Below are 23,098 nucleotides of genomic sequence, written 5' to 3'. Positions count from 1 at the left end.
GTCATTGAAATACACAGATAAATGAGCTGATAATACAGAATTGGTCAGGGCATTGTTCACAGGAGTTACATGATAGTTCAGAGTGCAATTACAGAATCTGTTGAGGAAAAAAACCCCAAATGTTACAGATTGCTGTACTGGTCATCAGATTGCTCTTTGCAATTGATACAGTTTTAAGAACTGCTAGACAGTGGGGCTTTAAGTTGGGCTAATTTTTTGTTTGGTTTGGTTTTGTTGTGTGTGGGTTTTCTTGTTTTGTTGTGTTTGTGGTTTGGGTTTTTTTTTGGTTGGTTGTTGTTTTTCTTTCCTATTGACTGTTGGATGGATCACTGATACTTAGAATTCTGGCCTTGATCTAGTAAGACTCTATAATGTGTCCCAACTGTTCTGATCATGCAAGTGCTAGCAGATTTCACTAAAATGTCTTTTTAGTTTGCTGAATTTAGTTTTCAAAAGGAGAATTGGAAGTGTTTGATACACTTTTTTTTATCTTCTTTCATTTAATGATCTCTTCTCCTCTACCAAATTTGCCTCAGTCATTTACGCTGACTTAGGACATGAAAGTTACCAGAAGACCTCTGCAGTGTGTAGTGGTGTCTGGTCCCTTAATGAGTTTCTGGAAAGAGAGTGAATACTTTCACAGAGGTGTCTAGGGGAGGATTCATTGTTTTACTGGTGTATTCCTTGCTTGTCCTAGAGCAGGAATCCTTGATCTAACCAGCAGGGCTGTAGTAGAGCATAAATAGTTTTCCTTCTGTGTTTTAGTTTCCATATTAATATCTGCACGTAAGTTGAATGCTATTGGCTAACTTTTTTTTTCCCCTAGCTGACCGAGTTAAACACATTCTTTTTGAAACACATCTTTGTGTTCCAAGCAAGCCACCCTTTAAGCTGGGGGAGAATTCTCTTCATAGGAATCATTACAGCACCCACTGTAAGGTAATTTTGTTACCATGTTGTTTCTTCTTCAATTTAACGTAGCCTGACATCTAGGCACCCAAGAACTGCATATTGTTTGTGGATAAGTACAGCACATTTCAAGAAATCTATGCTTTTGCCATCACGAAAAGCAAATCAATCATTGCTTTTCAATAAAGGGTATTTTCTGACAAGTAAATTAATAATATAAAATGTGTATAAATGTGTGTTTCCATAGGGATGCAGACCCACCCTGTTCCATCTTCTGTTTGTATAGCATCTCCCTGTTTTGTGAGTTAGCTGCATATGTTATCCTTGAGGTCTGCATATGAAAGTATGCAAGCTGGTGAATCAGGTGCTCACAAAAATATAGATGAGGAAAAATAAGAGCTGTTAGTTCTTCTGAATTCCTTATTCTGTTTGTCTACTGGAAATATTGGCATGTTATATGAAAAGATAGAGCATTACCATATTCCGAGTAACAGAACAGTATATATGTGGTGTTAACAGTTGTGTAGAAACATTAACCTGCTTTTAGTCATGCACATTATTTCACATTGTTAGCGGAGTTGTCTTTTTTTTTTTTTTTTTTTTTTTTTTTTTTTCCCTGTGACATAGCTGGAGGTAGATAGAATGCACACAGTGCTGAAGTCAGAGGCAGGGAATTTACCATTCGTGAGTAAAGTGATGTTACCTTGGACAGTTAAACGGCAACCATGCATTGGTTTATTCCTAAAATACAGCTGTTAGTGTTTTAAGTTATGTGCAGTGATTTCACACTGTTAATTAAATCATCTTAAACATCCTTAAAGCGTCTATATAGGTGAGCTTTTAAGTATTTAATGGCATTTGCCAACCTGCTGAAGTCTTTATTCTTAAACAATCTCTTTATTGTTGGATTAATAACACTTGTCTTTCCTATCTGTCATTGGAAATCAGAGACTGAGAAGAACAACTTTGGTTCTGCTTCTTTGGAATTCCCCCCTCTAAGATCCTAACATTCAGGAGCATAAAGAACAGAGCAGAATGGTCTGCAGACTGTTTTCAAAATAGTGAGAAATTGTACTCTGTTCTTGAGAGGAAAACATGCCAGTGGTTAGAGCACTCACCCAGGATATGGAATAGCTATATTCAATTTCTTTCAAGATTCAAACTCACAACTGTCAAGAAAATGCAATTGTTAATAAGTTAAAGACTGTGGAAAAAGTGGGGGATTCTCTAATTCTTCCAAAGGTGGTGTACTTTGCCCAAAATAATTGGAGATTCAGTGGAGAGGCAGCTTTGTTAGCCTACTAGTTTGGGTACTTTCCCAGTCCTTGCTCTCAAGATTGTTTTCTGTGTTGTTTCAAGCTATTTGATCTATGCAATAATAGGTCCTATTAGAATTGAAGCCATCTGGTAGACATCCAGCAGGAGTGCATGTGGTTTTAACCATCAGCACTTCATTTTCAGTATAGATACATTTGTAACATAAACTTGTTTTCCAAAGGCAAATTCTCTGGGGACTTTCAACTTCACTGAAGAACTTTCTTGTTTCCCTTCTCAGGCAATACTACGCGTACCTCACAGATACACAGTGCAAGAGGGTGGGAACTCAGTGCTGGGTGTTCGGGTAAGTGTTCTGGCTGCATTCTTAAAGCACTTGGACAAGTGTTAAGTGTGAGTCCAGCACAGGAACAGGCTTTGCATGAAGCCAGTCCTTGTCTTGTGTTGTTTTTAGTATAAAGAACAGTATGGAGAGATTTTCTTTATTTTTTTTTTTTCTTTTTGCAAGTTCAGAGGAAAGGAAATTTCTGGATTTGGAGGTATAACATGGGAAATAATGGAATGAGTAAGGAGAAGAACAGAAGGAAGAACTAGAAACTGCTGGATAAAGCTAGGCTCTTTCAAAGTAGCATTGGCTTTGCTGCCCATATTCTCAGTCAGGTGAGAAGGATAAAGCTTTTGCCTCTACCACTTGCCTGTCACCGGAGCAGTGTTTATCTGGCTATCAAGGTGGGCATTGCCACTGTTAGTAGAATCACGACAGGAGGCAGTGAAACAAACCATAGTTATCATCTATTTCTATTCTATTCTCAAAGAGAGAAAGCAGTAATACTATGAACAACGGTTACCTACAATGTCTTTCAATATATCTCTTGGAGGACACCTTTAAATGAAGAGTTTGTAGGATTGCTTCTGGTGAGAACTTCCTTCTCCAGATGGCTTGACTAAAACGTACTGTTCTGGAAACCTGAAGCATATGCTATTGTAGCATTGTAAAAGCTTCTTTAAATAAAGCAGTGTAGTAGTGTCCCTTTTGATTTAGGGCTTGGAAGCTTACAAAAAGAAAAACATGCAAGATCCTAAATCATGTCTTAAAGAAAAAAAAAATGTATTTTAAGAAACTATTCAAGAAGCTAATTTCTGATGACTGATTCTAAATAAAAACAGCCATTTCATTCTCTTTGTCAAGATTAGTGTACGTCTAATTTCCAGAATTGTCTGAACCATTTTTATATCTAATAGAAGAATCTATTACTGTTTTAAATTGGAATAGCATTTCAATGAGCCATAAAATACTTAGATTTAGTTTAGAGACAGTGCTCTGGACAAACTTTTCTTACCTTTACTTTTAGTCTTTGGGATGTTACAGAGTTTTTAGGAATAGTGCTGGGCTGGGAGGCTTGTTTCCAGGTGCATTACACCATGATAAAGTATGTCCCTTTCTCAACATTGAATTGAGATGAGAGCAGAGCATACTGCAGTGTAATTGAAGGGATTTCTACTCTCGCTGTAGTGTACCCTGGAGAATGTGACACATGTCTTCTTGGGTTTGGCTGGACTTAAATATTCAACCTCTTCCACTGATTTACCACATTCCTGGGTGGATCTATTACTGTATTAAACTCAGGACTGTAACAAAAGGTGATAACTCTGTTCTGTCTAGTTTTACTGGTTCTGAGTAGGAGTTGATAGTAGTTTCTGTAAGCCTAAAACTCCTTACTTAAGGAGGATCCCGCTCCTCAAAACACGCATTATGATTCCTAAAGAGAGTCTGTAACATACGCACTCCTTAAAAAGGACTTTTTAAGTGACCATGGCAGAGTAACCTGTCTTTCTGGGTTTGGTATGGATTGTGCTTTTAGTACTGAAGGTAACTAATTAATTGCACAGTTAATATTACTACTTAATTTACAATTAGAATCAAATAACCTTGCTGTGTTTGTGCAAAAACATCTTAGTAGTTGCAGACCAATTGTATTAATATTTTGGAGATACATGTTTGAATAGACATGTTACTGAAATCTGTATTTAAACGATTTAGGAATTGAGATGTTTATATGAAAAAGGAAATTTTCTCAACTATAGATGGTAATTTTAGAGTTTTATAGAAGACACATTGTAAACAATTTTATAATTCTGGGGGAAGAATTTTCAAGTTCTGCATTAAGAAAAAAGATGGATTTCTGTTTCATCCAAGGGAAAGAGTGTAAACATACTCTTTTGGAAACCAAAGGGAAATATGATGCTGAATGTTAGCCTTCTGGCTCTAAAAAATTAAGTATTACGGAAACCCTTATCCTTGGTTCAAAGCTCTCACTGAACACATTAATGTCACATATGTCAATAAATAGATGCTCAAATATTTCTTTATAATATCATAACAAGAACTTCAATAGAATATTCATCTACAGTCCCATCTAATTGTGGGAAATGTGCATGGAGTAAGTATTATCCTTAATTCTGCTTATTTCTGTAATCTGCTAGAAAAAACAGAGTAACACCAGGAGTTCCTGTTGTTTGTTGGAAAAGCAGCAATTTTCCAGCAATTTAACTACCCAGAATATAATTTCTGAAGCAATTAAAAGCAAGTATATAGAATATTCATAGTTGTGGTTGGTGATTAAGACACTTCTAAAGGCACAAACTGAATTTGTAACAGCCTAACCATGGGAATAATTAAAATTAGTGTCTTGCATTAGTATGAAACTGTTCTCTGTGACTCGACATGTACTGTAGCATCACTCTCAATAGATGGACAGTATGTGATACAAGGCATGAACAAGGCCAGTGCAACAGCTCTGCTGGAAACTGCACCATTTTCATTAAGGTAAAGCCTTTCAAAAAGGAATATCTGTTAGGATGCTATAAGGCCATTTTGACTGAATAAACACTTAGTGTCTTTAATTCTATAGAGTATGCACCCTTCAGTAGGACACTAACACCTTCCATTGTTAGCATTCTTCTGTCTTTTGATTTACCACTTCTTTAACTGTAATAGCTGTCCTGTTGTACCATATGCTTAACCCAAGTATTCTTGACAAGAACAATGGAAAGCATGTATAAATGCAGCACAAACAGCTGTATCATTTTTTGAGTCCTTGTTGAAAGTAGCCTATTGTTTTGTTTACACCTTCCAGTATATCATACCATCATATGTTTGCTTCCTGGTTGGTGGTCTTTCTGTTACCACTGCTGAAGTTCAGTTTATTTTCTAATCTGCAGCTGAATTGGTAAGAATAATATAAAACCAAGAAAGAAAAATAGTTGATGACCCAACAGAGCACCACTGCTCTCAAGTTTTTACTAATAAGCACCTCATTTATTTGCAGTATTGGTCAATAAGGCATTACTTCCATGATTCTAAATTTTAGGCCCACTCATTGTGCTGCATGTCACATTAGATGGTACAGAGAAAGCCGTAAGTTATTATTTTCATCAGGACCATCTCTGCAAAACCAGTGGTTAAGTCATGTACACATCTTTCCTCCCTCTTTCATGGGGGGGGGTGGGGAGCTGAGTCCTGCCCACCAAGCAGTAGAGCCATTTTTGGCAGCTCCCTGGTTGTGGAGAGTGCTGGTAGAGAATGTGTTCTGTTGTGTCATGTTTGGGAGATGGGAACACTTGACCTGATGTTAAGTATGCCTCTACATGTTTGAGGAGGAGTTTTCATACATATGTTCATACGTGCAATCATAAAGACACTATTGAAAAAGTATTAAACTTTTATAAGATTAATAGTTCATTATTTGCTTCAGCTTGAGAAGAGTCAATTCTCTACACTTTTGCTGCACCAGTCATGTTTCTACGCTTGTATTTGTTAAGAATACATAATTTTGTGTCCAGGACCTATATTCCCATGGCAGGTGATGGATTCATAACCCATTGTACCACACCAAGTGGTGGATAAGCCTCCATAGCTTTGAGCCTGAAAAGATGTAAACATCTGGTAACGGGGAGAGAGCTGGAAATACTTGTTTTGATTCTTACAATGCCAGAGAGGAAAGTAAATACTGCAATATTTCCTCTCACATTTTTCCCGAAAACCTCTGATACTGTAATGTGGATCTTAAGTTAACACATAAACCAGAGCAAATGTGTGGATTCTCAGAGAATTTGAAATGCTGTTTCATGTTAATTTGCTCACTAAAATCCGTCTGAAGTAAGCAAAGTAGCCTATTCAGAATTGTAGTAAATTTACATCCAGTAGTGAAATACCCAAAGCACAGTTCTAGTTCACCCAACAGGGAATCTGTTGATTGTTCAGCAGAGAAGAGAAATTTATGTCTGCTGAGGGCTGAAGCACAGTGGTAGGTATAAATAGAAATTCTCTGCTGTTGGCACACACTCCTGTCTGTTCCCTGGACAAACAGAGGCTCATGGAATTGTGAACTGCCGGTTGATCACGTTTCATATGCTGTTTATGCTGGTGAAAATTATAGAAAGAAAAATAAATTTCCCAGAGAATTTCAGTTAACGGTGGTGTTGGGGATGTGTGTGCTTGCTGGAAAGTAGTGCTTGTTTAGAGCTGACAGCCTGGGGTGTCTGGGTTGTGAACATGTGAGTTAAATCCTCAGTGTTTGTAACCACTTTACCCCCTCCTCTGTCTTTCATTTACCCACAGGGTTATTGCTTTCCTTGAAGCTATTGTGTGCATAAAGTTTGGACAAGATCTTTTTTCCAAAACACAAATACTGTATGTTGTGTTTTGGCTTCTCTGTGTGGTAAGTGAGATTTCTCATGTGAAACATAAAGCATGGTAAAAGCATTGAAAGCATCTAAAGAGTTTCCTCTCTAGAACATTGGCAGCAGGGGATCATTGTGAGGGGAACGCTGATAAAGAGCTCTGTGCATGTATTAGGAAAAGCAAATGCTAGATAGCTTATAACGCACTTTGAAGGGACTAGAATAACTTTTCTTCTTATTTCTTGACATAGCAGAATATAGTCACTTTAACAGTGTTTAACAATTAAACACTAGTTTTAAGGTGCTTTATGAGATAAAATGTAAGTTTGACTGAAGCTAACTTTGGTGGTACTTGCTATAGTGTCCACTGGAAAGGAACAGGAGTTAATGAATAGCATTAATAAGTGATGCATGTTGTTTCACACTGAAGTCTTACAATGACATAAAGAACCTTGTTTTATTAGGCAAATCATTCCCACTCAGCCTGCGACTTTCTGTACTTTAGTGTGATTACTGCAAATGCAGCATGAAATGCCCATTTTATAACAGTAAATGGATGTCTATCTTGCCAGACTTGTAACTCCAATGCCAAACACATTTTTAATCGTTAGTGAAAAATAAGGCATTTATAATAGGCTGACAGATAAATACTCCCTTCTAGTTGGGAACACAGTTTAAACAGGTGATAGCGAGTCAGAATGTATTGTTCTCTTATTTAGCATGATGGTTTTATTTCTGAAACTTTAGAGGAGAAAAGTATTGAATTGCTTCCCAGATCAGAGCACCACAAAACCAAACATGTAACCCAGCCTGAAGGAGAATTAGTTTTTCTCACATATTGGTTGTCCCTGATAATATAGGTAGAAGTGCCTTTGTTTGATGACTGTACAGGGTGAGGACAAAAACCATAAAAACAGGGTGTCCTGCATGTGTGTGGGTGATCTGTATGTATTCTTATGCTCCTGTTGAGAATTGATCTGCATACCCCATGGTGGCAGAATGTATGTGTACCTTGAAGTTAAAATGTGAGTCTTACTCGTGCTGACAAAAGATGCAGAGAGAAAGAGCGTGAAAGTCTCTGAATGTAGACCCAGGGACTCTGAGACCTTGAACCAGCAATAAGTTTGGAAAAAAGTTTTACAGATTATTTTTTCTTCTCCTCCCTTGTTTAGGCCTTTACAACTTTCCTGTGCTTATATGGTATGGTTTGGTACGCAGAATACTATGGCCTCCGAGAAAAGGTACTTTATTAAGAAGCCTGGTTTTGTTTTATACCAGAGTTAATACTGTTAAGCTCCTAGATATTAGAATTCTTTACCAGAGCTAGTATAAATGGGGGTGAGGGTGGGATGGCTTAGAGTCTAGCTGAAGTCATTGGAAACAACTCTGAATTCAGAGGGCCTTGGCCAAATCCCAAATTACACTGTGGTTTCTAAAGAATGCTGTCCTCTTAGTTACTGAAAATGAGGCTGTAATTTTAGCAAAGCATTCAGGGATGAATGGTTAGCTAATGTTCCCATTGTACAGGTGAAATGCTAGGGGAATATTAAGAATACTTGGTTACATAAGACATCACATGGCAGGTGGTGAGTTTTTATTGTATCATCTGTGTTGTACCTTTTAACTAGAAAGCAAAAAGTCCTAAGTAGTGGCTGAATGTTTTATGAGGACTTCTGTCACCGTTTATAGTTTACAAGCCTAATTGCAAACAGAAGTGCTGATCACAGGAACCAATGACATGTGTCCTTGTTTTTTCAGACCTTATCAGAAAGTGAAGACAGCCCATACAGTCCAGATGCTTCCTGGCTTCATTCTAAATTCAGTAAAGGTATTGGCACTTTTGCACCTATATTCTCAAAGTGGTAGTAATAAGACTCAACACTAGGAAATGAGGCTTGAGAAACTTACCTTGCAGACAACTGGACTTGTTTAAACATCCCTGCAGGAACTATACACATCTACCATCTGCAGACCTATTCTGCTTTACAGCTTATTCTCTTCAAACTCTTAGAAACGTATTTATTAATGAAGCAGATGAATTTTTCTGCTGTTTTTTCCAGTCCGTTCTTGTTAGGGCATTATGCATTTCGTAACTGTTGTGGACAGGTTTTCTCTCTGAACATTGAATGTTTGATTTGAAACATATGAATGTGAATTGTGCTTTTATTCCTGCTTGTTAAGAAACAGTCAAGATTGTGCCTTGGAGTGTTCTTACTCACACTTGCCTAGTCAATGTAGTGCTGATCGTCACAAACAGCAAAGGCAGCCTCCTTCTCTGACTTAACTGACCTCTAGTGTAGGAAAAATAAGTTACCTGCCTCCTCCGTTAACTCTATAGTGTGGTCTTACTTATTGAACAATTATCAAGATTCTGACCTGGAAGTTATCTCACTCAGACTTTATGCTCCATGTGTTTGTATCGTTAAAAACAATTTCTTACTTATCATAGGCTTGAAAAGCACCTAGAGCAGAGCTGCTTTTTATTTCATACATATTTTTTTCTGGATGCTGATACGTATTCTTGGCTTAGTAAATCTGTGGATTTTTATATTTTGGAGAAAAATTGCTTGAGTTTAATTTTTTCCCACTTATGTATGCCGGAGAACTTGGGCCAAGTAAATCTTTCTATGATTTTCTGTTACTTCATTAATTACAAACTTCAGCCTCTTTCATCTTTTGTTCCTGAATTCTTGTTTCAGTCCCCATTGTCTCCCTCTGCTTTCTCAGAGTCAAACATCAGAGCTGAGCATGTTCAGCCTGGAGAAGAGAAGGCTCAGGGGAGAACTTATAACAGTCTTCCAATACCTCAAGGGAGCCTACAAGAAATTTGGAGTGAGGTTTTAAAGGGAATGTAATGACAAGGCAAGGGGGAATAGTTTTAAACTGAAAGAGGGTAGATTTAGATTAGCCATTAGGAAGAAGTTCTTAACTATGAGGGTGGTGAGACAGATTGCCCAGAGAAGTTATGACTGCCTCACCCCTGGAAGTGTTTAAGACCAGGCTGGATGGGGCTTTAAGCAACTTGGTCTAGTGGAAGGGGTCCTTGTCCATGGCAGAGGGGTTGGAACCAGATGATCTTGGAGGTCCCTTCCAACTAAAACCATTCTATAATTCTAAGGTCTGTCATATGAAAGACTGAAAACAAGAAATGTAATCTTACAAGGATCTGTGACCTCGCTTCCACAGTTCTTAATTTCTGATAGTAGTACCTGCCAGTAATAAAAATGTGGAGGCTTAATTATTGATGCCATTTAAAATGGAGGATTTTTCAACACTATATTCTGCTATAACAAACTTCCAATTTTATTTTTATTTTGAGGGAAGATTTTTACCGAAGTCTTAAGAATTGCTTTTTATAAAAATAGGCCACTAGGTGGAGTGCCAGCATCAACCAGTTTGCATTAGCTTGAAATCCATACTTGTAAACACTGTAGCCTTAGAAAACTCTACTGTCTTTTGGACAACAGCTCCACAATGTAAAATATGTAGTAAAAAAAAAAAATAAATGTTTGTTTTTCAGCAGGTGCTGACAATAGTCCACCAAAACATTCAGTCAATAGTGAAAGCCATTCATCTAGAAGGAGGAATCGGCACTCCAAATCAAAAGTAACGAATGGAATTGGCAAAAAGTAAGAATGGTTTCTGAAGATATCCTACAGTGTGACCAGAAGTGACAAAGAAAATCAGACATGGCTCTGAATTTCCAAACCGAAGATTGATTTTTAAATTTAAAGATTAAAGAAAGGAAGTGTTGGAAGAAAAGGATGATCAAGATGGAACCACCAGTGTAGTGCTGATCATTGCCTGCTGACACTTGCCATTCACTGATTTAAATCTAGGTTCTTCAGCATGTGGCATCAAAAGCTAATGAAGAGTATGCTGGAAAGAAAAGTAATTTTCTCATAGCAGGTACACCCTGTTTTGTGTTCAGGTGTTGCAAGTGCATTTTTAATATCTTAGTTGAGGACTTAAACACAAAGGCTAGTAAACTGATAGTCAGTTGGATTTGATTTTTTTCTTTAGTTTTTCTATGTTTTTGTTATTTTCTAGAAGAGTATGCAATCCTTTGACTAAAAGCAACTCTGCCCTTCTTTCTCAGTCTCACAACTAAACTTTTCTATACAACAGTTAGTAAATATTTAAAATATCCATAATTCTCTCTGTCTGCTTGCTTTTATGCAAAGGCTCTTTAGACCTGGTGACGAGATTTTACCAGTGAAGGAATGGGTCCAGGTTTCTTGTAGAGGATGTGAAATCTTCAAACACAGTTCTTTTGTTCTGCGTTGTCCTTCTGCTTCATTGTTACACATTTGATTTCTTTTAAGTTTTTAAAATACTTGTATAAAAACCTGTTGCAGAATAGAGAGCTGTGCCTCCTGCCCTCAGAGACAGATATCATGTCATTTAGTTGTTTCTTCCTCCTTTACTGCACTGGGTTTTGCATCCTCAAGTGCAAATACATCATTTTTTCAGCTGTGTCACATTAGGCACAATATTCATTCCCATTCCCCTCAGTTTGCTTTTGCCTTAACTGGAACCAGAAATCCCAGTGTCTTTAGACTGATATCAGAAACTGCTTTGAAGGCTCTGATGCCCTACTGAGCCTGGTGATAAGGCAGTTTTTTTGATGAAGCTGAGTTGCTTGCTTCTTCTGTAAGCATCATTATTTGTGAAGGCTTGCTGTAGTCTTTGTTGTCTGAGAGGCAGCATGATATTACTGTGATATACCCCATTGCTTTGGTATTTCTTATCATGCAGTCAGATACCCAAGAGCAAAGTCAGTCTTTCTTGCAGGGTTTTTTGTGTGTGGTTTTTTTTTTGGAGGGGGTGGTTGGGTTTTTTTCTTATTTTTTTTTTCATATATTAATTATGACATGTAGCAAAGTGGATGATTCTCCAGCAAGGAGCGTAGTGATAAGTCAAGAGGTTAACAATCAAGAGCAATCAGTTCCTGTATTAAGTTGTCAAAATGTTTTTGTGCCAATTAGATTTTGGGATCATGGGGTTCAGAAAGGTAGATAGCTTAAGCAAAGATAAGTAATACCCATTAGTCACTTAGTCTTCGTAAGAAAATGGGATTGCCTTTTTCTTTCAGTAATATTATTGTGATTTGCCACAGGCTAAGTACTTAAAAAAACTGCAGCAGAGACTTTATGCAAGTGTATGATACTGTAAATAGAAAAAAGCATCCTGTGTAATCCATTAATTCCTATGTGCCACAGATTATCAGTGTTTTCAATGCACTTAAGCGTTGCTGCTGAACTCCTCAGAGGCCCTTCATTTCTCACCCTCCTTTCCAATCAGGCATAAAGTGTACAACTTAGGAAGTAACATAGAGGAAGCTGCTATATCATCGTTGCTACAGTGACATTAAACATTTGGTACATGGGCAAATATGTTAGGAAGACTTTCAGGCTTTCCTACAGCTACTTGGTTTTCATTCATACTGTAGCAATTCCATGTATTGCCTCCTTATTCGTAGTGTACTGCATATTGATGAATGTATTTGTAGATTCCTTTGCATACTGAGACTTGTTACTTTTTTAATTTTCTTGGTTAATAACTCAGTCTATGTAAGACTGAAAAATGACATTGTAAATTTTCTATTGATTCAATACCAAAGCAAGAGATTGGAAGTCTAATGGTTTAGGTATCTTAAATACAGTGGTTTTCAAAGGTGAGAGCCTGTTTTTGTACTTGCAATGTTATACACACCAACTATGTATACAAAGCTTACATGTGTAAGCAGATGCTGAAGTACAATATCTACTTGCCTGAGGGGACAAGCACACATTTTGTAAATGCAAACCTGGTGCTCACACTGTTGAACTGCACCCTAAAATTATTGGAAAGGCAAATGTGAGGTGTCGTCTTGTTGGAAGCTGACTTCTGTATACTATTACAACAGCTTGGCCTTGAAGAAATGTTGTTTGACAACATCTTTAAAAATATTTCCCATGAAATCTTTTTACTTTAATTTTTTGTGTTTGGTTGAGGGTTTTTGGCTGGGTTTTGGTTTTTTTTTTTGTTGTTGGTTTTTGTTGTTGTTTGTATCAGTTTGGGGTTTTTTTACTACTTTAAAAGAGAGATGGCCAGGGAGAGGGGAAACTTAAGTAAACTATTCAAGTGCTGCTTGAAAAATGGCCCTTTGTGTCCTCTGTCAGCAGTTCTGGCTGGAATTCCCATGTGTTCTCACAAGTCCTCCACTGACTGACAACTGTGTTTTCAGCCCCATCATTTTGGATGTGAGCTTTGCACTGCCAGGCATTGGAAAGGTGCTTTTGATCACTGCTGTTAAATTAGTGATCTCCATTTTATCATGTATTGCGCTATTGCTGAACTCTGTATGTGTGTAACACCTACAATGACAAATCACTTAGCAACAAGCATCCATGTATGAGTTCTGCTGCGTGAACAGTGTTTTGTAACAGTCACGGATGCACTGTCCTGTTTTTAACTACTTGTTCTGTCACAGCCTCGCATTCCTACTTTCCTGCTTCTGATGTTCTTTCCTTTCTCTGTCCTCTAGTGATCTCCCTGGCTGTTATGGAGAGATCTGAATTGGCTCTCCAGAGGCTGGCCACCAGTGATGTCAGTCATTGAAGGGGAGGCTACTTCAGGGCAGTGTGGTGTAAGCAGAGGGTAGTGACAGGAACTTTAAATAGTGGATTAAATAAAAATGGAAAGTTTAAAAATGCAGGTATACAGTGAACCAGAGCTAGCCTTGAGTACTGGATTCTAGTATTAAAGTTGCTGCATAGATCATACACCCCATCTAATTAATATTTGGAGCGTGATTTCAACCAGTGCTTTTGTTACTCTTCTGTGAAGATCATAATTTGATGTTCCAGCTGTTAAAACTTTAATATTTTTTACTTTGTTTTCACAAGAGGACACAGATATTACCATGTATTTAATAGTTTTTGAATAGACTTGCTCTGTATTGATTGCAAAGTGTTGTATTTTGCAATAACTCAGTAAACCAATCCATGTCACCAGTGTGTGTGTTTATCTGTACCTGCAAGGCATAGGAAATGATTACATACTGCCTTTAGAAGCTATTACATTTTATTCTATGTAATTGCATGCTGACAATTCAGCAGTTCCTGAGCAGCCTACAGCGCACGCTAAGGTTTTGCTGTAATGTATTATTTTGGAGCAGCAGATCTGATAATATGAACAGTTACATTATGCCTTCTGAAGTTTCTCTAGTATACAGGGTAAATCTTGTCTTCATTATTCTTTCTTGGTTTTACTATTGGATGGGAGAGCTGAGTTGCAAGATGGTCTCATGACAGACTTTCTTGTAGAAGAAATGAGACTTCCTCTAGAAGAACTGCAAGACTGGCTAGTGGCAAGTAAACTTCTGCCAGTATAAAGGTGTCATTGAGTATCAGAAACACTTTGCATTGGCTTCCACTGCTGCCACAGTTTCCACAACAGCAGTTTCCAGTTGTTTTATATCCAAAACCTATTGCGAGCTGTTGATTGCTCCTCTGCTGTTGGCACTAGCCACATGTCTACTGTGTAAGAAGCACGGCTTCCCCTTTCTTCCTCAGTTCCTTCTCTCTACAGGCCTTGAATACTGGGACTTTCTGCTTTGCTGAGGGGGGCTTTTCTTTGTTATCTTTTTGAATACTGATTTACATCACGGTACCAATCAGGCCAATAACCTGCCTGTACATGAGAGTTGTATGCATAAACCACCAGGTTGGCTCTAGAACACCAGTCAGGTCTGACAGAAGTACTTGGAGTTTTTTCAGTTTTCTGGAGGATTCCAGATGTGCTGTTGCCTTTGGCACTGTACAGTTTGCTATACATCTCCAGAACACCATGAAGAGCAGATCCTGCACGAGTCTTCCATAGTGTGTTTTTTCACTCTGTTCACTCTGGACAGCTGCTCAGCAAAATTTATCAAGTTCCCTCATATTTAAAAGATTAGTCCAAGTCACGGTTATCTCAAAGGGCTTTGAAAATGTTGAGGATTAATTTTTATTTCCAGCTCCTTCCTATGTCTTTAATTTGGACTGTATCTTCCTGTGTTTCCATCATCTCTTGGTTAAAGACTGGAATTGGTCTCTCATGCTTGGACTTCACTTCTCTCACAAAGGAGCAGTCCTGCCCTCAACAGTCTAAATTATATTATGGTAAGACCAAATGAGTTTTTACTTCAATTCAGAAAAAAAGAAAGTGTGGGAAAGAATGTGAATTGTAAACGTTGAATTCCTATAATCAGCAACTATGTGAGTGCCAGACTACACTAAGCATACACATGGGTTTAATTTTCATAGTTTTCATGGATCTCAGTTTGCAGATGATCATGAAATAACTGGATGGCTTATTTAATGTTTTTTAGAGTAGGGGAATTTACAGCAGTAGCATTCCTATGGCCATGATCCAAAGTATGTTCTACAACGGATGTGCCCTCCAGTTCAGTGTTTCGGTGGTTCTTGCTTAAAAAATGCATAAATTACTTGTGTGTATGCATATATACATAAAAATCTACCAGATGAGCTTTCTCATCAAAATGCTTAGAGCTTGGTTGAGTGACGTCTCTGTGACGATGTCTGCTGTGGAAGCATCCAAGTCTGTATGTACCCCTATAATGTCCAGGACAATTCAGCACTAATCTCAGCTGCAGCCCCTAGGTGATGCTCTAACACAAACACACAGGGAACATGACCTGGATTTGAAAATGTTGCTTCTAATTTTGGGCTACTGGTTTTAGCCACTCTGGCTCAGTTTTTAAAGACTTCATAACTCCTGTTGACTTTAATTACATGTGCTGCGCACACAGGCCTGCAAAGTGCCCGTCTTGTCAAACTTGCTGCAGAACAACCAAAGCAAAATAAAATCAAATGAGTAGCTTTGAGGCGGCTTTTAATTAAAATGTTAAATGATAGCTCTAGTCTTTCGAGAACAAGAGTGGGAGACTTCTATTTTGGTTTCTACCAAAGACATAGACTACCAATTTATTGTATAAGTACCTTCTCCATTTGAAAGGAGCACTGCTCTCTCCAGAGGATCTTCGAGCTGAAGCTCTGGGCAGGGTTCTTCTGGTTTTCTTTCTGTTCCCACTGCCCTTTGTGTAGGGCACAGGGGTGGGATGGGGTGCCAGTTGTTTGGAAAGGTTGTTTGCTTTTTGCTCCCAGGAACTCAGTGGGACCAGGCCACAGTCTCCAGTGCTGCCCACTCGCCTGAGTTTCTGGCTGTAGCGATGAAGCTGTGATGTTATCTGCTTGCTCAGATGAGCCTGTCCCACACCCCTGCCATCCTGCTTGGGAAAAGGAAGCCACTGTGAGCAGGTTATTATTGTTTTATGTATTTATGTGAGTTTGGGATGGCTCAGCATGTTTGAGCAAGCATTCAGAGCTTCATAGCATCTGCAAAGAATTCATATTTTTCCATTAAGAGCCACTGAGCATTTAGTCTAAAGATATGGAAAATCCTGTTCATTACAAACCTCAACAGGGCACCAGACTTGTACCAATTACTATGAATTCTTCCTGATAACACTTAGGTATTTTTATTGGCATAGGAAAAAAACTCATTTAACTTGTATATGGACAGCTGAAGAAGAAATCACAGCCCTCATTTCTTGCAGGAGAAAGCACCACTTCCTTGCTCTTCTCAATTAGGTTCTGTGCAGGGTGGCCTCTAGTAGAAACCTCTTAGTTTTGTTGTAGTCTGACTTTGGTACTTAATGGAAAGGAAAAAGAATGCAGTCAAAAATATCACTAAAGGATGCACATTTCCATGAATCAAATAAATAATGGTAGAAAACCGAGACCTTTTATTAAATTACCTGAGACATTTAGTTGTTTTTTTACCCCCAACGTATGTGCTGTGAGAGCTGTAGGTGATGCAGAATGATGCTTACAACCTTTTATATATTCAGATTTCTTCCCATTTGCTGACTTTGCCATATTTGGATCCCAAGTCTGGATCTGTGCATTCTGTTTACCCACATTTGAAATGCATTTGGAATAGCAGGACAGAGGTTAGGGTGGAGAAACCAGAGAGTGCTGAATTGCAATTTCCTGGTGACATGTTCTCTAAACATCCCAAAATATCTTTCTGGGTTAAGAGTTCCACTTGTTGACTTCAGGTTCTGCAGTACACACCATTCATTCAGTCCTAGTGCTTCTCCTACAGGGCTGGTAATGTGATTACCAGTAACGATCTTTCACGCTGTATAGTTTTCTTCTTGCACCACTTCCATGTTGAAGGAATTTCTTTGAAACAATGCATAGGACATTGCAAACATGATGGGGGGTGGCCAGTAAATTCATGTTAAAGATTACAAATGAGGACAAAGGGTGACTTGTTTACATTTCCTCAGGAAGCTGAAGACAAAGAGAAGAGTAAGATCCCAGACCTTTGTTTCCCATGCTGTAACCAGAAAATTATCATGGGACTTGCTAAAAAAGGGCTTCTGTAGGAAATCCAAGAATGTTATCTGCATCTCTTAATCCCTAAAAATGAAAACACACTGTGTTACACAATGAGGGAACAGGAGTGAGGTGATACCTCCCCTCCATTCATATATTCTGGTGTTCATTCTGTTTTACTAGCTTACCTCAATTTACTTACCTTTTCCAATGAGCTTTCTTGACCAATACCTTGGCTGTTGATTTAAAATTAAGGTTTGCTAAAGCAGGTCAACACATGCAGGGCAAAGTAGATCTTTGCATCTCCAAGTTATGCTGGGGCACTGTGGTTCTGAACCAATCTAGTGGCACTCCCCTTTTCTTTTAGCGCTTGTAGTCCAGTACATTTGTTTTCCCAAGGGATGAAACAGACAGGCCTTTTTGCCTTCTTCAAGTTCACCAAGACCAGGTGAACCAGGGCTGCAGTAGGGACAGCAGCCGGAGGCCGGGAGTGGGGATCTCCACCTGTCTTTGAATCAGAACTGATTTCAAAGGGAAATTTCAATCCTTTGGAAGACTGTTCTCCCACATACATGAAAAAATAGCAGCTGGAACTATTCTGAAATAAATATTATAGCAAACAGTGTTTTGATCTCATGGGCTCCTTGCTGCTTTTTTGGGCACATGCAGGTGTCATACCCACCCTCCCTGCAGAGCCACACTCTTTATAGAGATGCTCCACATCTGTCTTGGTGTGTGATATTATTTCAGACATTTTCCTTCCCTTGGGTGTGTCCGTTTCTCATGAGCCTGAATCAGTTCTGTCTCTCAGTTTACTACAAGATTGTCCTTATTGTGGGCCTCCACAATGATCCTCACTTGCTTCTTGCTTATCTGACCCTTAGCAAGTTTACAGAGGACCTTTCTGAAAAAAGCTGCTGTTGTTGCCTGGTAGCACAGTCCTCCTGCATCCATCTCTTAACAGCCAATCTTTCAGATTTTGTTCTCATTAGCTTGGTTATGGAGATGGCTGTGAATACTCCTCATGTGGCACTGGCTGCTAAAACTGGCTTGGGCCATGACTCCATGCTAAATAACCATGGTATTTCCAAGCGACTGCTGACTCAGAAATACACTGCTGTAAATCACTTGGAGCACAAAGCATTGAGACATCATTTCCCTCTCTGAAGACCTTGATGTCTGCAGACAAACCTGGGATAAGGTAGGAGACTGGACACAGCATCAGTCTGAACTTTTGTGGGGTTTTTTGATCGGCAAGTCCACATTGTTGCAGAGAAACCGTTTGCTGTGGGATTGTGTGCCCAGGATTGTGTTGCCTTCTGGAACCTGCATGAGGAAACTGTAACTTGTAGAAGTGGGTGATTTGGCACAATCCTGCCACTAATACTAGGACCTCAAGGCCCTCATGGTTTTGGTTTTGCATTTGTCAGAATTGCTGGGTATTCTCCTTTGCACCATTCTGTTTTCCCTGTTTTGTTACAGGAAGAGTAAAGGAGATGATGACCCAAGTGACTTTGTACCAGGCTAAAAAGTTTCAATTTCTGCTGTTTAAATACTGTTCTTGGACCTGTCCAGGCTCTGGTATTTTCTTCTATCAGCCATGCTCTTCTGCCTTGACATGTCAGAGATCTTTCAACAGGGACTAATTACTTCTTGAGCTTGATAGGAGGATGCCAACTGTTTTAAAGTGAGAAGAAAAAGGAAACAAAATACAGCTTTTGCTTCTGAGCTGGTTTCCTGGCTCATCTCTAGCCTTCCAGCTAATGTGATCCCACAAGATGTCAGCCATTACCAGGTGACAGAGGTGTCCTGGTGACAGTCTGGTTCAACCTCGGTTCTGCTCCACCCACAATTACGTTTTACTCCTCTCCCTCAGCATCCACATCACTCTCCCTCATGCAGTGGCCAGCCTGTCACCTTCCAGCAACAGGTCAGGATGCCTGGATTCATCTCCACTTGAGACAGCTAATAGAAAAACCCAAATCAGGTGCAGAGTCTCCGCAGGCTTCCTCCCCAGTCAATAGGGGAGTAGGCACCTTCAAAGAGCAAGGGAGGTTGTAGATCACCTCTGGGCAGGTTGTTTAATCACCCTCTGCAGTTCCAGGTGACCTCTGAAGGAGCCTCCACTGCTGGCAGCAGGCACCAGCCCCTCAATTGCAGCACCTCCTGAAAGCACCTAAATTACAAGGGATGAGTCCAACCTCTTGTCCCATGTTGCTCCACTGATTTGAGCCATCTATCTCTTTTCCCTGTTGGTCCTCACAGTGCAATGCTGTTTTCCAAATGCAGAAATACTGTACTCCAGCAATGGATCATTTCCATCTGATGGAATGGGAATTACTTGTAATCCCTCTTCCCAATGGTGCGCATTTAGGATGCTGCTGATACTCAGCCTGTTACAGCATCAAAAAGGAAATGAAGGGATCCGTGCTGGAATGAACATGTCATTCACCTGCTTTCTTACGGGACCTACTAAATTTGAGGCTGTTTTCCTACAAGTATGATTGATAAGCAATATTAGCATGGGGAAAGATGAGAGACAAAACCTTGCTTTCTTCTCTCAGCTCTCCCAAGCTGTATTTCATCTTGCCCAGCTTCTTTCTTTAGGAGCTAGCTGCAGCTGTTAGAAGAGGGTTAAACAATCTCACTAGGAAGCAGAGAACTTTATCATAGCTAAGGAGGATTAGCACACGCATAATCCCCTCACAAAGCCACTTGCCTTCCAACTGCAGTGTGTAAAAATAAAAAAAGGATTGGATCAATGTTATTTTTCTCATATCTAAATGGAGAACAATAGAGCACATTAAGTAATTAAAATGTTCACCTGTAAGGTGCTTAAAAGCAAGGCTGCTGGCAGATATATAATTAGCTCCAGTTAGCTGCTTGCTTGTTTACTGCAGTTAATTTACCTAGTGTGAGGTCTTTGGGCTGAGAGCTTTATTTAGAAAACATTTTGTTGTTGCATAATGTAATGCTGGGGATAGTCAGGGGCCAAAGGTAGAAAAATAGAGAAAAGATAATTTACTTAGCACACATATGTGTTAATGTAGGCCATTTCAGGTCCTCTTTTTTATGCCATCTGCAGATGCTGGCAATTTATCTTTGTCAGAATTATAGTTCTTAATAGGCTGGGTAGAATCACTCTGAACGTTCCTATTTTTCTTGTGTTGCTTTTCTTCCACAGAGGACACAGTCTGCTCCTCTTGTCTCTGCCTGTAACATACAAAGAAGTAGGTTTTCAACTTTCTTTAATGGAAGGATGACTTAGAAAGACACAGAGGTGTGCATGCCCAGACCATGTGGGCATTTTGAAATGCAGGAACATAGCAGGGCTACTGCCTGCACCACCAGATAAAACCCAACCTTAAATTATAAGGGTTCACTGAGTGTTTGTGTTTGGTCCTGTCTTGTTTGTGCACATGCATGGTGATGCATGTGAAGGAGTGAAGAGCAGGATTTTTGCCTGGTTTCACATGCCACCTCTGGCCTGAAAGCCAGAGGATGCGGGTTGACAAACCATGACAGGACAGACAAACAGAGACCCAAGCAGATGGAAGGGGAGAGGAGAGAACAGCAGATACAGGCCGCAGTTAATAGCTCCCTCACTGTGAGCTGTAGGCATGGCTGCCATGGGTCAGGACCTTTCATTTCACTTGGCTTTTATAAAGTGTCTTAAAAAAACCTGACAGCACTGGGAAAACAAACCTCAGGAATGATTTGCAACTATTTATTGTTCGGATGTTACATGTGAATGGGTGACTGTGCAGAAGAGCCCACAAACGGTTAACGTTTGTGATCTGGATGAGGCATAAGGGAGGCTGAAAGATAACGACTGACACCGTGGAGGAGGGGGAAATATTATTATACTGATGGTGTGTGAGCACTGTAGAGGAAGTGAGGCTTTAAAGTGTGAAACCTCCAGCACTTGAAATGATAAGCAGTGCCTACAGAAATCAGCTTGTGGGATCTGTTCCTCTTGCTAAGCTGCCTTTGAAGACTGGGGAGTTGTTTTGCTTTCAGCTCCCCTGGGGAAGTTTTCCCACCTTTCTAGTCTTGCCTGCTGATTGGAGCTACACCCCCAGCTCTGTAGGCATCTGTATTCCCGTGGCAGGCTATGATAAAGCCCAGTGGTTTATTGCACAGTATAAATGATTGTTCTTCCCTGTAGGTCTCGAGTTCAACAGCCACAGGAGACTGAGCCTGTCAGCAAATGAGCCCTTTGTGGCTTCTTCTTTCTTACTGAAGTGTTGGTTTCATGGCTCCTGACAAGTGCATCTCAATATAAAAATCATGTGTACAAGCTGAATTTTTTTTGCCCTTTTCTCCCATGGAAAACATTTTCTTGCCTTCCTGTATTTGCTCTCTTCCTTGGGGATTGAGGATTATCAGCTGCCTGTCAGCTCCCTTGCTCAGGGTTCCATCTTCCCGCTAGGAACTGCACATGTTTTAAGCAACCAGCTGATGTCCAAGTGGCCTTGGACAGACTAAAGATCAGGCGAAGCTGCTCCATCACAGCCTGCTTCAGCCTTTCCAGCTGTTACGAAGCTGGAGTGAGATGTGAGCAGATGCTGGGGGAGTTTTACCAAAGGTGGATCCATCTGTCCTTTAAGTGAATGTAAGGCCAAGTTACTCAGGTTACCTATTTACACCCACAATTTACTAGGTTTGGTTCAACCAATGAACTAAAAAATTGACTATCCTGGAGACGATCTGGGTACCCAACTCTTAAATCCCAGTTTCTCACTGGGGAGGGTTGCCTAATGCAAAGCTGGCACCTGGCCCCTCAGTATCTCCAGCAACATCAAACCTACCAGCTCAACGGGGATGGCTACATCAGCTCCCCAGCCTACTACCACATAGATGCATTTTTCCTTGTAGAGCAGCACCTGCCTTCCTAAGGTGGCCTGGCAGGAGCCAGCAATGCCAGGAAAGCATGGGTCCTGCTCTTCCTGTGCTGCCGTGGAGCTTGCACACCACCTGCACTGTGGGATGTTGCAGCCCAGCTGCTGCTCCTGATCTCAGCTGGCAGCCAGGCACATGTACAGAGCCTTGAAACTCAACTCAGGCAACATGCACAGGGTTGGGAAGAGGACAAATCCCAGACATGTGGCATTCCCCTCTTTTCTATCTGCTAATATTTCTTCTGGCAGCCTGTGTTTGACCGCCAGCAAGTCCACATCAGCTAATCTGCTCTCACTGTGTGCCACGAGTATCTCCAGCTGGTCCTCGCCAAATGGTGAAGTTAGTTGTGGAGCTTGGACATCATCAGAGAGAACTCTGAGCTCCCCTGGGTTTCCCCATGGAGGCAGTGAGCAGCACACTCAGCTGCTGTGGCAGGCAGACAGGCCCTTCCCAGCCTGGCACACACAGAACCATGTCAGTAGTGGAAAATCCTACCAGGGAGCCCCAAACCAGACTTGAGTTATTCTCCAAACTTGCCAGAGGCTGCGGGAAAGAAACAGGGTCTTGCACCCACCAAGCACAGAGCCAGCTACCTCCAGGGGTGGGTAGTGGTGCTGTGAGTGCTGGGCAAGCACAGCTAAGAGCAGCCAAAGCTGTTCTATCAGTAGCGCCTATGTGAACAGTCGGGACAAAGCAGGAATTTGAAGCCACATCTCCAGATGAGAAAATACAGACCTTGAGAGACTGACTCGGAAATGGGACAAAAGGTAGCAATTGTGTTTGTTTATCATTGTAAAGATCTGACTCACCCTCTGACCTCACCCTTCCCATTTCAGATGGGTCACCCTGACCTGAATTTCAGACAATATTTTTCCATTTCATGACCCCATGATGAAGCCTGGATAAGTAAGAACACAGAAGGCTCTCCTGGTAATTTG

At 40.2% G+C, this 23,098-nt stretch overlaps 1 protein-coding gene across 3 annotated transcripts in view; it reads left to right on the top strand.

Moving 5' to 3' along the window:
* The window catches only part of PTDSS1 (phosphatidylserine synthase 1), a 39,645-nt gene extending 18,120 nt beyond the window's left edge, over positions 1-21,525 (top strand). Inside the window, exons 8-13 of one of the 3 annotated variants that reach the window (XM_030479462.1) lie at positions 827-939; positions 2,465-2,530; positions 6,806-6,905; positions 8,040-8,108; positions 8,626-8,695; positions 21,427-21,525. In XM_030479462.1, coding sequence (XP_030335322.1) covers positions 827-939; positions 2,465-2,530; positions 6,806-6,905; positions 8,040-8,108; positions 8,626-8,695; positions 21,427-21,524 — 516 coding nt within the window. In that variant the 3' untranslated portion in view covers position 21,525. Of the gene's footprint in view, positions 1-826; positions 940-2,464; positions 2,531-6,805; positions 6,906-8,039; positions 8,109-8,625; positions 8,696-10,387; positions 13,864-21,426 lie in introns of those variants that run through there. The other 2 variants (XM_030479442.1, XM_030479453.1) reach the window with 2 other exon arrangements.
* Positions 21,526-23,098: the final 1,573 nt, after the last annotated feature.

This window comes from Strigops habroptila, chromosome 1 (genome assembly GCF_004027225.2).
Source record: "Strigops habroptila isolate Jane chromosome 1, bStrHab1.2.pri, whole genome shotgun sequence".
Lineage (NCBI taxonomy): Eukaryota > Metazoa > Chordata > Aves > Psittaciformes > Psittacidae > Strigops > Strigops habroptila.
Note: the sequence above shows the minus strand (reverse complement) of the source record. Positions and strands in the feature narration are given on the sequence as shown.